Source organism: Barbatula barbatula (assembly GCF_947034865.1).
Source record: "Barbatula barbatula genome assembly, chromosome: 20".
NCBI classification, from domain to species: Eukaryota; Metazoa; Chordata; class Actinopteri; order Cypriniformes; family Nemacheilidae; genus Barbatula; species Barbatula barbatula.
In genome coordinates, this window is record NC_136783.1 from 8,631,313 (window position 1) to 8,648,081 (window position 16,769).

The 16,769-nt window shown below is 39.5% G+C and overlaps 1 protein-coding gene across 4 annotated transcripts in view; it reads left to right on the top strand.

Annotated features, from left to right (window-relative positions):
• The window catches only part of kif21b (kinesin family member 21B), a 71,497-nt gene extending 54,866 nt beyond the window's left edge, over window positions 1–16,631 (top strand). For all 4 annotated transcript variants that reach the window (XM_079482470.1, XM_079482472.1, XM_079482471.1 and 1 more), the window contains 7 exons: window positions 521–657; window positions 1,748–1,928; window positions 2,035–2,199; window positions 2,428–2,545; window positions 2,693–2,863; window positions 4,970–5,169; window positions 11,667–16,631. In XM_079482470.1, the coding sequence (XP_079338596.1) occupies window positions 521–657; window positions 1,748–1,928; window positions 2,035–2,199; window positions 2,428–2,545; window positions 2,693–2,863; window positions 4,970–5,169; window positions 11,667–11,715 (1,021 nt within the window). In that variant the 3' untranslated portion in view covers window positions 11,716–16,631. The remainder of the gene's footprint in view (window positions 1–520; window positions 658–1,747; window positions 1,929–2,034; window positions 2,200–2,427; window positions 2,546–2,692; window positions 2,864–4,969; window positions 5,170–11,666) is intronic.
• The last annotated feature ends 138 nt before the right edge of the window (window positions 16,632–16,769 follow it).

Genomic DNA, 16,769 nt, shown 5'->3' on the forward strand with positions numbered 1-16,769 from the left:
GTTCAATTGTTTCACTGACTTTTATCCGCGCTGCTGTCTGTCATGTCCCGGACGACCCGCAAAGCTCCGAGAGGAAGACGCTTGGGAGACGACACTGCAGCCTGCTCGCGGGTGATGTAAATCACAGCCGGAGTCTGATAAAGCTAATTAAGTATCAGCACGTTGATAATGAACGTGAGAGGGAGTGGGGGGAGGTTGGGGGTCTGATGTGTGCAGAGTTTGACAGCAGGAATCTCAGAGACGGGCCGTTATAGTGACTTCCAAACCTCACAAATGGGCTGATGAAGACTTTTCTCTCTTTTCTTGCTAATTATATTATTCTTTATCACATCAGATGATGATATCACAACATGTTCTTTTGTGTGTTCGTTTTTCAACAGATGGCCTTGTCCTATTTAGACTCATAAGAACAAACACGTACTGTTGCGACATCCTTTCCACCTACTTTTCTTAAACCTAGCACCTCACAAATTTCCTCCATTCACGATCGTGTTTTAAAATGCAGCTTGTTGTTGTGCAGGGGTGTGATAAATCCCACAGGGGGGCTGAAGGGGGGCAGGACGGCCCCTCTGCAGTGCGTGGCGATGGCTGAGGGTCACACCAAACCCGTGCTGTGTCTGGATGCCACAGATGAACTGCTTTTCACTGGCTCCAAAGGTACACCACGCATCATTACACCCTGTTCACCAGCTTGCTGTGTGTCTGAAACCTGTTAACACTCACACAACTGTTAGCACACAAGTCGGGTCGAATATGTTTCTCTTGTTGCCGAGGTCACGGGTTGAGTGTTTTATTGAGCTGCACAGCCGCCTACTGATGTCAACAAGGGCAGGGTGGGCAGACTCGACTAAGAAATGAACTTCTTTAGTCATTACTCGCTAAACTGCAATGTTTAATTTGTAATCTGCTGCTGTTTTATGTAAGGGAAATACCATCGTAAAACGCAATAAAGTAGCCTTTTTGTATGGACGGATTCATCCTAACAACATAAATAAACGTTACTGAGCATGCACACTAACTTAACTTCCAGTACACATTCACAAACACGAGAGTGCCTGTAGATTATTACTGATAACAATCAAAAGAAACCGAGAAGAACTGTTACTTTGCTAAACTTGTCTCTCAAATATTTTTTTATTTAGACTGCGATATCAAGCTCGACCGCTACATGTCAATGTACCATACAGTTTTTTTAAATGCGACTGAACTACAGAACACATTCAACGTTTATTTAATAAAGTGATTATACAGTAAAATAATCCAAATTATTAGTACCATAATTTAAATAAAATATAAATAGTTATATCATTAGAGACTAGCCTGGGAGTCAGGCATGTCTGATGAAACCTTGTTCATGTTGTTCAATGTGTTCATGTGCTCTTTTATCACCTCTCGGATGTTGGTAGGTTTCTTCAAAAGTAATTTTTTTATAAAAGGGTTTTTGTGACTTCTCCAGATTTGATTTAGAACAATGGTCGTTGCATTTAGATCCATAGATGCTGTAGTCTTTTATAAGATGTAAAACATCGCCCCCTATTGTATAACACTGAAATCATAGATTCTCAGAAATTTCCATCAGTGGTGGGGTAGCGTTTTTTTTAAATACTTTTAAAGTGTTGTGTTGTGGTGTCATTTGATCACTTGACAGATCTAGGTCCTGAAGCAAAATCAGTTGACATGATGGCTTAGCTCGTATATATTGTGATTGTTCTACAAATCGTATGAATTCAATTGATGTGGATTTCAGATCGTACCTGTAAGATGTGGAACCTTGTGACGGGGCAGGAAATCGTGACTCTGAAGGGACACCCAAACAATGTAGTGTCTGTCAAATACTGTCGCAACTCCTGCCTGGTCTTCACTGTTTCCACCTCGTATATCAAAGTGTGGGACATTCGGGACTCCGCTAAATGTGTCCGGACATTCACGTGGGTCTTTTTCAGTATCTGAAATTTACAGTTAGCTTCAGTTAAAGCAATGAAAAATGTGTGTGCAAATTGAGCAGAAGTGTAATATTTGCTGATCTGTGTTCAGGTCATCGGGTCAGGTGGTCTCAGGGGATGCCTGTGCTGGTACAACAACCCGCACCATTACTACAGCCCAGGGCGAGTACCAGATCAACCAGATCACCCTCAACCCCTCCGGATCCGTGCTGTACGCTGCTGCCGGCAACACTGTCCGTACTTGGGACCTCAACAGGTGCAAAGTTCATTTCTTAACTCAAGTTCACTGCCCTCAGAACAGAAGCATTACATGTATTTACATTTATTGATGAATTGAAAAACCTTTAAGGCAGGTGGATTGCATGCAAAGGCTTGTTTTCTTCTGTTACCATGTCACTGTTTACACATTTCTCCTCTGAAAATACTACAGCATGAAATACTAAAGACCCCATGAAATCAAATGTTTTGTGGCCTTTGTGCGCAGAATGCAGGCCACAGGGAAGCTGACGGGACATATCGGCTCAGTCATGTGTCTTACGGTTGGTTATTCTGGTGGGGGCAAGGACCAAGTGATCACCGGATCGAAAGACCATTATGTGAAGGTGCGATTTAAATCCACCATAGATTTCTCATACCATTAATTGAAAATCGAAATCTGTAAGATTGTCCGAATTTTGGCAGGTCTGTATGTTTTACACAGAAAGATTCATGATGTGAAAGAGAAAAGTGTTGTTTTTGATTCATGGCAGATATTTGACGTGGCGGAGGGCGCCCAGGGTAACGTTGGACCGGCTCATAACTTTGAGCCCCCTCATTATGATGGGATTGAGTGCCTTGCCGTACACGGCGACATCTTGTTCAGCGGTTCCCGTGACAACGGCATTAAGAAATGGGATCTGGGTCAGCAGGAACTGATTCAGGTAGAAATATTTATGCGTATACAACATATAATGCATTTCAAATACACATTTCTGAAATGTAAATCTGCAAGTAGTACAGTAACATTACCATACAATACAATACTGCTTGAGTTTTGTTGCGGATGTTTCTATCATCTCTATTAAACACAACTTTTGTTTATTGGAAAATGGGCACTGATCACCTTTAACGGTGGTTCTTGAAACAGTTTAAAGGAAAAAAAATTTTGACACCTCCAAACGATTTAGTCATTTCCAAAGAACATTTTTTGTTTTGACTTAATGGGGGCATTTCAGGTTAATTGGGACACGTTTTGACGTTGAGATGAATGTCAAAAAGTGTCAATCATCTGTTTAGTTTGCCTGTGCAAAGAGCAAAGCAAATTCCACTGTATTTTTACAATTTCAAAGCATTTACCTATAGACTCAAACACCTCCATTACACCATCCTCCATTTAAATTTTTTCTCAAAAAATTATTTAAGTGCTTAATTTTTCAAATAAAAAATTCTCATATTGAGAAAAAAGCTGTAAACTTGTACTGTACGTGCATAAGATGTGTAAAGTGTATTAAAGATTAAAACAGCTTACATGACTGACAAAATAAAATCCATTATCCAAGAGAAAATATACACGTATTTATTAAGATACAATAATCCAGCATTTATTGCTGCTGTGTCTATAAATGTAGGTTGGCTTCATTTGTCAGCGTCTGCTGACATCATTGCCGTCTGACAGCTGAAAAAGCTATTAGTTATAAGTGCGATTTCCAAGGTTTGTGCAGTTCCAAGCCCTTCATCCATTGATTATATTAGATAAGAACACGCACCAAAGTTCCGGTTAACCGGTGCGAAAAGGTCAGACATAATAGAAGATTATATTAAGCCGACATGAAAATGGGTTTTACAAAAACGAGACTTCCACCGGTCAAGAGATTTGTACAAAACCATTTAGCATTTTATGTAGAAGCGATCAAAACAATCACATACAGGAAATTCCCGATATAGTTTCCAAGTGTCCTTAAAGTGATAGTTCGACCAAAAAGAAAAATCTGGCGGCGCTGTTCGGTTACCGTTCGGTTCGGTTTTGTTCTGCGGAAGAAAGTCATACAGGTTTGAAATGACAAGAGGGCGAGTAAATGATGACAGAAGTTTCATTTTTGGGTGAATCACTTTAAGAGTCTTTAATTTTCCTGGTTCCTGACAGTTTGCAGTAAAATGGGACATGTGTTTAGAGATATTTCATTTCAATTGATTTATGAAGCACAACTTGCATCTGCCAAGGCGCTTGTACAACTTTCATAGACCTACTGTCAACATAACATCAAAATAGACATAAAAAAAGATACCGTCACATTAATGAGATATGGTTCCATTACACACAATTATTCAGCATTTGTTTGCTTCCTGCTATTAAGCGCGTGTTAAATCAATGCACAGCTGTAATAACACATTCATATATATTTTTAATGCAGTAGCATTGGTATCCCAAAGTAGAAAAAATTGTTTAAGCAGTGTGTTTATCTAACCACACCCTCCAATAACCCGGCCTCGCTCTCAGATTGCACGACTGTGTAAATTTGCCAAGATAAAGTGCTCTGGTTGCTGTCCTTTATGAGAATTTCCCCGGATTCCCCACGGGTCGGGAATCTGGTGGTTAGAGCCGAGAAATGCATCGAGCGCAGTGACATGCAGAGCCTCATAATTCCCTTCAATTCTTTTTATTATAACATCTGTGTTTCAGATTTGTATTACTTGTTTGGGTGAGTTGTATTTTAATTTGAAGATGTGTTTATCAAAGACATTTGTAATATAAGCGGTGGTTGCTATTGTATTTACTTATACGCAAGGTTTGTTTAAATGCATCAATGTCTTGCACTGTTACGAGACTTCAAATCCCAAGGCTGGATAAGCAGATGCGCGCAGTTGCATTGCAAAGCAGAATATTCAGCGAGTTATCGATGGACTTCTATGAGCTAAACCAATAAAAGCCCTGCAAAACACCGTAGCAATGTTTCGGCAACGGCTTTCATGGCCAAACCGCACTTGCATCTTCCAGCAGGATTTTATAATCATTCTGTTACTCATGCTAAATCTGTCCATCCCCACAGCAAATCCCCAACGCTCACAAGGATTGGGTGTGCGCTCTGGCGTTCGTTCCCGGGCGACCCATGCTCCTCAGCGCCTGCAGGGCAGGCATGCTCAAGGTGTGGAACGTGGATAACTTCACCCCCATCGGAGAGATCAAAGGCCACGACAGTCCCATTAATGCAATCTGCACCAACTCCAAACAGATCTTCACTGCCTCCAGGTGCGTGCATCAGGACAAATAACAGACACGTAGGTGCTTTGGGTAAACAAGATGCAGGGATTTTAAATATGGTCATTTTCGAAATGGAAAATGATAGCGGTTATTTACGACACAGAGAAAGGTCTGAAGTAGGTCATCAGCTCTGTTATGACTCGCATATCTATTTCTGCCTCCCATCTTCAGTCTCTGTTCTCCTGTGATGCCTTTTTCCAGACAGCAGACTACTTGAAAATGTTCAGTTCAATCGGACTAAAATGTTTTTAAGACCTAGTTTTGTGTCATTCTGAGCCGCTTTTTTTGTAGAGCAGATGGCGTGGGAAGGGGATTCTGGGATTGTTTGACTGTGCTTCATTAATGTGCCGCTAACAAAGCTCTCCTGTTCCCTCAACTCTCTCCGTTTCTCTTCCTCTTACTCCTTTCTGCTCTGGGTCTTTATAACTACAGCGACTGTCGGGTGAAGTTGTGGAGTTATGTCCCCGGGCTCACGCCCTGTCTGCCCCGGCGGGTCTTGGCCATCAAGGGCCGTGCCACCAGCCTCCCCTGAGCCTGCTCTAATACCTCCTGCCTCTGGTTCCCTCTGGTACTGTCCTTTCTCTCTCCCGCCCTCTCTCTGTGTCTGTGTTATCTTTTAATGTGTTCCAGTGAGTTTTGACCATTCCCTTTTTTCCAAACCAAACACTTTTTATACCACAATGAATGCATCTGAATCGGAGACAACGTGTTTTTTGTGTTCACGCACAACTTGATCAAAGATTATCTGACGCACGTCGAAGACAAAAATGACAGCTCGCCTGGTCTGATTGGCTGCTGATGTGCAAGCACAGGTTTTTATCATTCAGTGAAGAAAACAAATATGTACACATCCTTATCTGCCACATACACATTTCTGGTAGTTTTACAGAATATTTCCGCTTACAGTTTTGAATTGAATTGAGAAACATCTAAAAAACATCTAAAATTCTGCCCGGGCAGAAGTTATGACTTCCAGTGCCAGTGTGAAAGTGTGATTATAGGATACAGCATAAAAAATAACACATACAATATGTTAAATGCTTTGCAGTGTATATCGCCGTGGCGGCTGATGCTAAAAAAGGTTTAGCTATCAAAGTATGTCATGGTGTTTATTAACAGTAGGTGCCAGTCCAAATAAGAAAATATTGCAGTATACTTTATTATTTATTATAGTAAACTAGTAAAACAACTACTGTTAGTACTACAGAACATGTTACTAGTGAAAAAACCAAAGTGAGAGTAAACAGAAACAATGATAACTGAAACCTCATAATGTTCTGTACCGGGGTTCTGGGTGATTATAGGATTCTCTGTGAAACGGTTGAGATTTGTCCAATCACATGAGGTCAAACTCAATATTGATACGCTATCAGCAGAAGTAGGAGGGCACAGAGCTGCACCCTGGCGGCATTTTGACACGAGCCAATGTACCTACATAAACACTAATTTGTCCGGTGCCCACATGTAGAATATATATGTTTTGTCACAGAAATAACACACACATAAGTTTAAATAATAATTTTAAATGAATGCAACAACTACCAGGCGAATATAGTATGAATAAATCAGTTTATTTCAATGTTGAACTTGTTTAACGGTCTTCTTATCTGGATTATTTTATGACTCTTGTCTACCATGCCAAGCTATTCAGACTTTACACCTTACACCACCGGAGTCCCGGTTTAAAATGGCGTCGTTCTTACACTTTCTCTATTCCAATCACTTATTGGTGGGCGGAGCTAGTGCAAATAGTCACCGCCTTAAGTTATTTATTTGTTTTTGCCACGTTTCAGTTTTTTTACTGAAGTTGAAGAGTACTGACAAACATTTGTACTTCTGTATGGCTGCCTATGCGGCTCAATTTGACAACGTAACACATTTTGGTTCGTATAAGTCAAAGCACATGTTTATGACTCAAATAAGAAAAATGTCAAGACAAAAAAACAAGTTCAACTGATATTTGTGACAATTAATAAATCTAAACGGGTCATATTGACCTGCAACGGCATACAAGGGTTAAAAAGCTTTACAAAAAACACACATTTGACCACAAATGCAGTAGGAAAGGAGTCTAGAAATTAGGGCTGCACGATAAGGGCCAAAATGACAATCACGATTATTTTGATCAATATTGAGATCACGATTAATTAGCACGATTATTTGTTGATTTTAACCAAAACAATTTTTTATTGTCACACAAGCTAATTACATTTACTGCCTTCACATCCATATTGTGCAACATTCCTGCTAATGTACAGATATGTGCATCAAAATAAAATAGGTCCTCTTATTCACCAAAATTCAGTGAATCTCCTTAAAGAATAAATTAAAATAAATTAAAACAATAAAGAAAATGTAGCAAAACTTTAACAGGGCACTATTTTACATTTTACAATGTGTAAATATATTTTAGGAAGCAAAATATAAACTTAAGTTGTACCTGCATAATGGATGTGAATAAAACTAAAAATAAAATATACAATCAATAAGAAACAAATATTCCATAACAGAATGTAACCAAATAAGAACATTTCAAGGCAGAAGAACAATGCCGAAAAGACTGTAGTTTACAGGTTTTTGGAAAGAAACACTAGCCTGTCAACATTTTCTGGCTTGAGGGATGAGCGAAGGCAGGTCACCACATTCCCCCCTGTGCTGAACACCCTCTCAGAGGGAGAACTTGTAGCCGGGATGCACAAGTATTTCTTACTTACAAGTATCGTTTATCCAGAGTGTTGACCAAGAATTTGAAGCCTTCGTTTGTCACCGTGTTTATTGAGCACATGTCTTTAGCCAAATGAAATGCGACTGCATTCGTTATTTCACTGTGTCTTTGGGAGGTGGATGGGTATGGTGATGCGCTAAAGAGGCTCGCTTCGATGGATGTCTGAGTTGATGTTGTGGGATGATTAGTCTTTGCAACGCATTTCTTCGCCCTCATACATTCATCGTATTGAACTTTATGGTGTTTTTTTAAGTGGTTAAAGAGGTTCGTTGTGTTGCTTTGTGGTGCCAAAACAACTTTATGGCACTCTTTGCATATGACCTGTTCTTGTTTTGTGTCACTTGCCTTAAACCCAAAATGTTTCCACACAATGGATGACGATCCGATTCTCGGGACAAGCCCCTCGGCCGCTCCCTCTGCTACGTTAGACATTTTTTCTTTGTTAAAATAGATTATAGCCTGCTATCTGTTGTGGTATTTTCCTCACGCTACTCTGTCTTCTGTCTGTGACTGTCTACATCTGGAAACTGACTGAGCTGCTGCGCGCTGCAGGGAACAACTCTTATTGGTGCATGGACGCACGTGATCAGACAGCGGCTTTACAGCGCGCTAGACTGGCTTTAAAAAAAAAAAAAAACTTTAATACAAAGCGTAAATGAATGACGCATTTTAAATATCGCTCGATCACGCGAATTTGATCGTGGGAAGCCAAAATCGTGATCGTGATTAAAATTCGATTAATTGTGCAGCCCTACTAGAAATATAACAAAATAGAAACCGTAAAATGATAAATAAAAATGCTATACATTTTCTATCAAACCATAATGTACATTCATATTAAATGTCAATATAATGAAATATTCAATAAGTATTTATACAGCAGGTCAATAAGGTCTATAGGATTGTAATCAAACCATTGTTTTAAATCATATAAAACACAAAATATACAAGAATTTATGACACTGTGAATGTTATTTGGGTCAAAGACGAAAAAGGGTTTAAACATAAAAGCAATAAGTGTAATACCGCTTTAAATTGTTGTTGTGCCCAAAAAAATGAAACCGTTTTCTGTTTAATCTTATTGCGTTTTAGTTTTTCTAAACAAAAAATGCATATCATACATTTCCCCCTGATTTACAGAACACGCCCACTAAAATGTCATTCGGTGTAACAATCTTGTCAGGCATATTTACAACAAAAATCCATTTATGACATTAAAGGACTAACTACTTTCACCCCAAATGCTTATTAGTTGTAAAGTTACATGTTTATTTCAAGTTGCCACTATCCTATAGGTTTTGCCCTATAAGATTTTTTTTTTATTCAACTTTATTCAAAAAGGAAATTTGTGCACAAATGTCACACTGTGCTTTGCTGTTGGATTGAGCACTGTTAATGGCCAGGCCCTTTATGGCATTACTGGTCAGAAACTGAATTAGATTGATTGAGTGTAGAAACTTGAGTAAAGGCGTGACCGATTCTCACGGTTAAAGACAAGTCGAGTGGCATCATTTCAAAAGCACTCAATGGGACGTGAGCCACAGAACGCCTCAGAACAAACTACACCGCTCAACTGTGTCATTCTGTTGTTGTTGCTATTGTCCGTCTTTCTTGCCGTTTCATGCTCTGTTTATTACATCTCGCTGTCTTTTACTTGGCACCAGTTTCTTTCTCTCTTGTTTGATTTTTCACTTGAGCTCACAGAACTTTCTTCGGGCCAAAAAGAGAAATGGTGCTAATTAGACACTAAACCCTGAACTTTATTTTTTCCCACCCGAGCGGAAGCATCTTAAAGAGACCAAGAAAACCCTATTTCAGCTTTAAATGTGTTCTAAGGCGGGTGACATAAATCCTTTTAATTGGTTGTAGTTAAGGTCCAGGTACCACAAGATACATTCTGCACCACTAGCCTTTGAGACCCAGTGCCTTTCCCCATATCTACCTCAATAATGTTGTTTTAACTGGTCATATATAACCATTAAGCACTATTCCGCCAAGTGCATTTTAGCACAACCTTGCAAGTTTTATAAAGACCACTTCTCCACAGTGCAGTGAAACATTATTCTTACCTCATTGCTGCATAGTGTTTTTTGGCTGAATTTGAAAACCTCATTGTGCTAGTGCTGTTAGAAATAAACCACATGCAAGACAAAGTCTCCCATAACTCTTAACATTAGCCTTATTATTTGTCTATTATTGCACAAATACATTATTTACAAAAGTCAGCTTATTAAAAAAACGATATTTTTCATAAAAAAGTCTGTTTGAATCCATCTAATGTTAACTTGTCTGAAGATGAATATGTAAAGTAAACTGAAATTGTATGTTTGATGGCTATATGGCGTATAGGGAAAGTTATAGATTGCTGCTTTAAAGTCAACATGAATACAAATTGACATTTTATTATTTCATATAATATAATCAAATAATTTCTTCTAAACACCATAAATGTTAGAAAAATATTGAGAGCAAGATTTTCTGCTGAAACACGTTACAAAGGCTCAGAAGGCTCAGAATTTCACCAATTCTGTGTTCAAGATTTTCTGGGCGGGCCTAAAACGGTTACTCGATGACGAAATGGGCGTCCGTGCATTCATGGCCCCGCCCCTAGCGGTATTTGACAGTTTAAAAACGGTGTCATGACAACGGCCGCTTTCCTGCGAGTGGGTGTGGTTTCAGGGGCGACAGCCGACACGCCCCCAGCGTTTCAGAGAAGACTCCTGCCTATTTTTCCAATATTTTGATGCTTTTGCTCCATTCAGATTTGGCTGGGTGGTTAATAACACACTTTTCTGTTGTGTGACAGAACACATATTTTAAGGTCACTTTACTCGGGAACTTTAAACCAGGACTGTTGAATTAAGATATTTATGTCGCTTTTATAAAAATGCCTCAGAAGAAAACATTACTGGTGTGCATCTTTAGACAAAACAACGGCACTGATATATTTTAAGATACTTCTGGGCAAGTTATATTCAGTTAAGACAGGTCACACATTCCTTTTTTTTAGTCTGGGACTAGCCTGAAGCCTGGTACAGTTCATGTCAGGTTTATTTATCTATCGGAAATATTCTATTCAGTTCCGATTTTTGCCAGCGATGTTAGAAATATCTGCCTGTTGTCTTGCTATGAAGTAAAAAGCTGTCTGTGGCATTGCAAACATGGCGGACGAGTGGCACATGACATAAATATATTGTGTAAGGATGTTATGACATTTTACTGTTAAAGCCATAAAATACGAATTTCCTTCAAATCTCACTTTGAATATTTTTGCTTTTTTGGTTATTTTGTGTTATCAAAACGAATGTAGAACTTCCAACTAAATTAAACCGTCTTTCTTCAAAAATACAGTTTCCCTCTCATAATTGGTCCTGAAAATGGCAAAAATGCCTCCTCGTTTCATCCGGTCCTGTTAATGACTCATTCATTGGCGTTGTAGAGCGATATAAATCTCATCTTTTTCATCAGAGATACAGTGAGATGCAAGCACGAGGGTCTCAAAGCTTCTTCACACAGCGGGGTTTTGATTTTTATTTGGGATAAAAGGTGCACGAGCGTAATTGGTGAGAGAAGCAGGGGCTCGTGCGTGAGCTTCTCTTTGTGAACTCTCGGTTTTGATGTCTGTGCCATTTCTTCGCCGTGAGATGATACACGGACGCCATCTGAAGACTCACGCAACGAAGCGTCTCTGTCTTACTGATTATCGGCCTTGTGCTTCTCCTCCACCTCTCATGTTTTGCTCTTTTTGTCTCTCCCACAGTGACATGACGGTGAAGATCTGGCATCCGAAGATGGGAAAGAGAAGGTGACGATCCTGTGTGTGAAGAGATTGTTATTAGTGCCTGTTGCTAACTGGACGTCCATGAGCTCATCAGATCCGAGTCTGACCTCCGGCGGTCCGTGGTCTCGTCCATGAAGGAAGAGGTTTACGGTTTATGTAGGCCTGTGTTATGAAGACGAGACGCACCTGTAAAGGAAACCTGGCGTATGAGGAATAATAACCGGTTTGAGGAGCTCCTTTTTTTAAGGTGCTACTCCGGTCACAACACATTTGAGCACTGTAGTGTCTGTAGAGGAAAGTGTGGACATACACTTTCTTGTCTAATGAAAATTGTCCTTGTGACGACTTTATCTATATATTTATTGTGACACTGAAGAATCCAAGATGAAGGATGACCACTTTAAAACCAAGTGGCACAAAAACTTTTTTGTTGTTATACAGAGTCAGATGATCTCCAGATCTTTTCTGTATCCAGAACATTCCATAAAGACTCTTGAAGGTTGACACTTTGTGTCTTGTGCATTCCCGATCCTATTTCTGAAACATGTTGTGCAATAACTTCCACTCATTTCAGCGCCCATACGAGGTTTCATTTCAAGTTTCCTTAAACTTTCCACAGCGACAAACAACCTTGTGCAGCCCTCCTCCGACAGGCTTCGTTTGCTTCTAAGCTCGTCCTCTTCTGTTTCCCGTTGCTGTGAATATTTAGTTCTTTAGCTCAGGTTTAAATTAAGGGTGTAAAACTTTCACTGATTCCAGGATCCCCAGCTTTATTATCTTTCAGATGTGTGAATCGAGCTCTCAGAAGTGTAAGCAGTATTGCGAATCTGCTGAGCGGGCATTTCGAGGGCGTGTGTAATAAGCCCATCTCATCTGGCGACTGTTGAATTTTGTGACACTGGCCAGATGTTCTACTGAAGCCTGCAGAATGAGATGCCGCCTCAGGTTTAAGCGGCTGATCTTAAGGCAGCAATGCCCAAGATGTCTTTGTTGCGTATAACTTAAGGCGATTCTTAGTATGCTTTGTTAAGAATCTAACACTGGATTGCTAGATGGGAATCTAGTTTTATAGCAACGATCCAGTCTTTTGAATATAAGGTAAGGTATGAAGAATTTGCACAAACGCTTTTGATTCAGGAGCAGTTTTGATTTTTTTTATGGTGCTTATGTCTGGCACATGTTTTTTCTTGAATATATGTCATTTACTTTCCCTTGTTGCCAAACCCGGTTGAAAACAACATTATTAAAACAGAATTTCCCACTTGCTTTTCCTATACACTTAAGGTTAATGGGGTCTGCCATACAGAAGAGGGTCTTTGTATAGAAAAGAGGAGCAAGTTAAATATGTATAAGAAAAAAGTATTTTTACTTTTGTGTATTATTAGAACATTTTGAATGAAATAATGGATAAAAAGGATACTTTTTTTTGGTTAACCATTTATTTAAAGGGATGGTTTTCCCCCCAAAAATTACAATTCTACCATCGTTTACTCTCCCTTAAGTTGTTCCGAACCTGTATACATTTCCTTGTTCCGGTGAACACAAAAGAAGATATTTTGAAGAACCTGGAAAACAAACATTAAATCAAGAATCTTTCGCGTTCAGCCTAAAGACAAAATGTATACAGGTTCGGAACAACTTGAGGGTGAATAAACGATGCCAGAATTGTCATCTTTGAGTGAAGCGTCTCTTTAAATCCCTTCATATAGAATAACCAGAAGCTTTCACTTCACTAAAAACATCTGCTGATAACCACGGCAGCGGTGTTAAAGTAGGTCAAATTAGGGACCGTTTTCCTTCGAGACTCCTAAATGAAACGGGAAGCCGCCTCTGTGTTGAAGAATAGCGCATGCCTGATGGGGGAACGTGGGCGTTGGCAAGCTTGTCTTGGTAGAACACACGCCACTTTGTTTATTTTTAAGGCATCGATCTTCTCGCGCCGAGTGTCGCTCCTTTCCCGAGATTTACAGTCTGTTGTAATGAAGCGTATTTATCACTCTTATCTGACATCCTTTTCTGGTGGCCCCTGGCAATCCCATTCCTAACGCTGAAGCTTTGCGCACGAGCAGCTGTAAAAGAGAAGCGCTTGTCTCCCACTGACAGCGATGCGGTTTATCTGATGAACGACCCACGGTACATATCTACACATTAAGTTAGAAGCATACAGGGATTCCAGAGCGCAGAGCTTTCCCTTTGTCCAATATGACGAAGCCAAAGTTATTTCATCAAAATGTGCAAAATACCCTTTTTTCATGTTCAGCGAGGACTTTCATATTTCTTTTTCTTTTTTGTCAAATGCATTGAGATGTCACAAAGTTGCTTTGTTATTTAAAGCTACAACAGCTTTGTGCGCGAAAATGTAATTTGGTTTGGTCGGGATCTGTCGGTATCCCAATCCTGGAGGCGCACAGCAGAACTTTGTCATATTTTAGTGATCTTGAACATTTCGATAGACTGTTTTGGGGTTCTCCAGGAGCAGTAGTAACCATTTTGATACCCAATTGCTGGAGCCATTTGCATACTGTAAAGCTCATATACATACATACATATTTATGAGAAAGAATGCTGTAAGGGGGTTTAGGTTAATACTTAAGGTTAATAGATTCTAGTGGATTGCAGCATATGCATTTGTCTCTTATTTTAATTTGGCAGTATGTCCTGCACTCTTATTAAAACTGTATTTTATCCTCATTACGCTGTATGTGGGTTTACAGGAGTTAGCATTGCAGTATAGGCCCTTTACGACTATATGACCCAATTTTGTTGGGTCTGTCAAGTACGTATGAATAATGCACTCATAAAAACAAATGCAATTTGGACGCTTTCTACAAAGTTCCAGGCTTTAAAGGCCAAATTTATTAAATAATAATCAGAGCTTTCTACTTCAAAGAACCTTTGTTTTTGTGAACTTTTTGTGCATCGCTTAGTAACGCTCCAGTGTTTTGGGCTTTCAAAAGAGATCAGACGAAATATACGTTGCCAAAGTTTGGTTTAAAGAATCACTTGCACATTTCTATACATACAACATTCTCACTGGAGTAAAGGGACAGTTCACCCAAAATGAAAATTCTGTCATGAAAGTTGTTCCAGTTGTTCCAAACCTCTATAAATATCTTTGTTCGGTTGAACACAGTAGTTGAAAAAATATTAGCAACTGAGATTTCTGGGGCACCGTTGACTGTCACAGTAGGAAATTTTCTTTATTAACGTCTTTGTTCTGTTGAACACAACATGACGTATCTTGAAGAATGTAGGAAATCAAACATTTCTGGGGCACTTCACTTTTTCTACTATGGTAGTCAATTGTGGACAAGAACTGTTTGGTTCCAAGTATTCTTACAAATATCTTACAAATATATCATCAGAACAAAGAAACGTATACATGTTTAGAACAACTCGAAGATGAGGAAATGATGACAGAATATTCATTTTGGGGTGAATGAGCCCTTTAATAATCATGCAATCATTGAAAATTTTGCATATGTTCTATTACCCTTCAATAAGTGCCCCTCATAAGAGAGATTACAAGACTGTTTGTCTTTAACTCATTTCATTTTAGAAATGAAAATAGAAATAATAATAATGCTTTTTTGGTTTATTTATAGTGTTGTTGGGAACGAGCTTGCTCTGTGTAGTTGAACGCTGTGAAATGTTCTTACAAATGCAGTTTGACAACGTCATCCGCACTGATAATTTCAGCCTTTCAGCTCTCTCTCTCTCGCTCTCTCTCTCTCTTGCTCTCTCTCTCGCTCTCTCTCTCTCTCTCTCGCTCTCTCGCTCTCTCTCTCTCTCGCTCTCTCTCTCTCTCGCTCTCTCGTATCTGAAAGCTCATTGGTTCCCAGAGCGGCTTCTGAGATTGACAGGTACAACCTTAAACACTTAACGCTTTTAAAGCCATGCCAGTCAATGGCCTGCAGTTCCTGGTGCTCGTCGGTCTTAACTTTAAATGTATCAAAAGCTTTTGGGGTTTATCTTCCTGATGCCGTTCAGCTTTATCGCTGTAGTTTACTGGTACGATTAGACGGAGCTTACATTTGTTGTGGCTTTGGGTATCATTTATATTTCATATTCTTGGTCAGTGCTGCATGCTATTTACATGCTGTCTAAGCTTTTCGTCTGTATATAGTCACAATAGAAGGTTTTCTGTAAAGGGCCGATAGTTGACACATGTGAACACTGATTCCCAGACCCCTGTGGTACTGTGTAATATAGCATGGTTCAGAAATAATTATACCACGAACACGGTACTTACAAAAATATAGTTTTTTTGTAAGTGTAGCGCTTACCTGGATGATTGAGCCCTAGCAGGTTTTCATTGCCAATTTATGTTTCCCGGCTGCCTTATGCCCTCTCTCACAGCCCGAACCACAGAGCCACACAGCAATACGCTTTAAGCCTTACCTCTCATAGAGATGTACTCCATTCAGTGCGTGCACAACATCATGCCACTGAAAAATGCTGCTTTTCAAATGCCTAATGCATAAAATCTATTTTAAAGAGGTGCTGCCTAGTTACCTGGCAACCCAGGTATGCAATTAATGCACAGATTAGAAAAGACATTTAAGTAATGGAGAAAAAAGGCTGAAGTTAAAGGCTTTGACAAAACAACCTGTCAACTGGGTCAGCAGCGCTCCGGAGCCGTTCGGGTGCTCGAGTCAATGTAAAACTGCTGACTTGAGCTTAACAGATGTTTTATCGATCTCCTGGAGGAGGTGAAGGCAGGTGCAGAGAGGTTGTAAAACGCAGTGGGAGTACAAACTGGTTTCAGATGCCTTTTATTGCGTAGGCTCCTCCCAAGCGTTGTAAATGTTTGTACAGATTTACTTCTGCATGTGACCAAACCGGATGTAAAATATCTGACTGTAAATATTGTACAGGTTTTATTTAATAATGTTCAAGCATTCCTCCAGAGAAATAAACGCACTTCAAAAAGAAAGTGTATTTTCTTGTACTCGGTATGTGTCATTGTTTGTATCTATATCAGGAGTTAATTCTATATATTGTTCCCGTTTTCTTCCTATTGCAGAATAACAGTTAATCTCCTCCTATTTCCCATCTGTGATGATCCTCTAGATATGATCT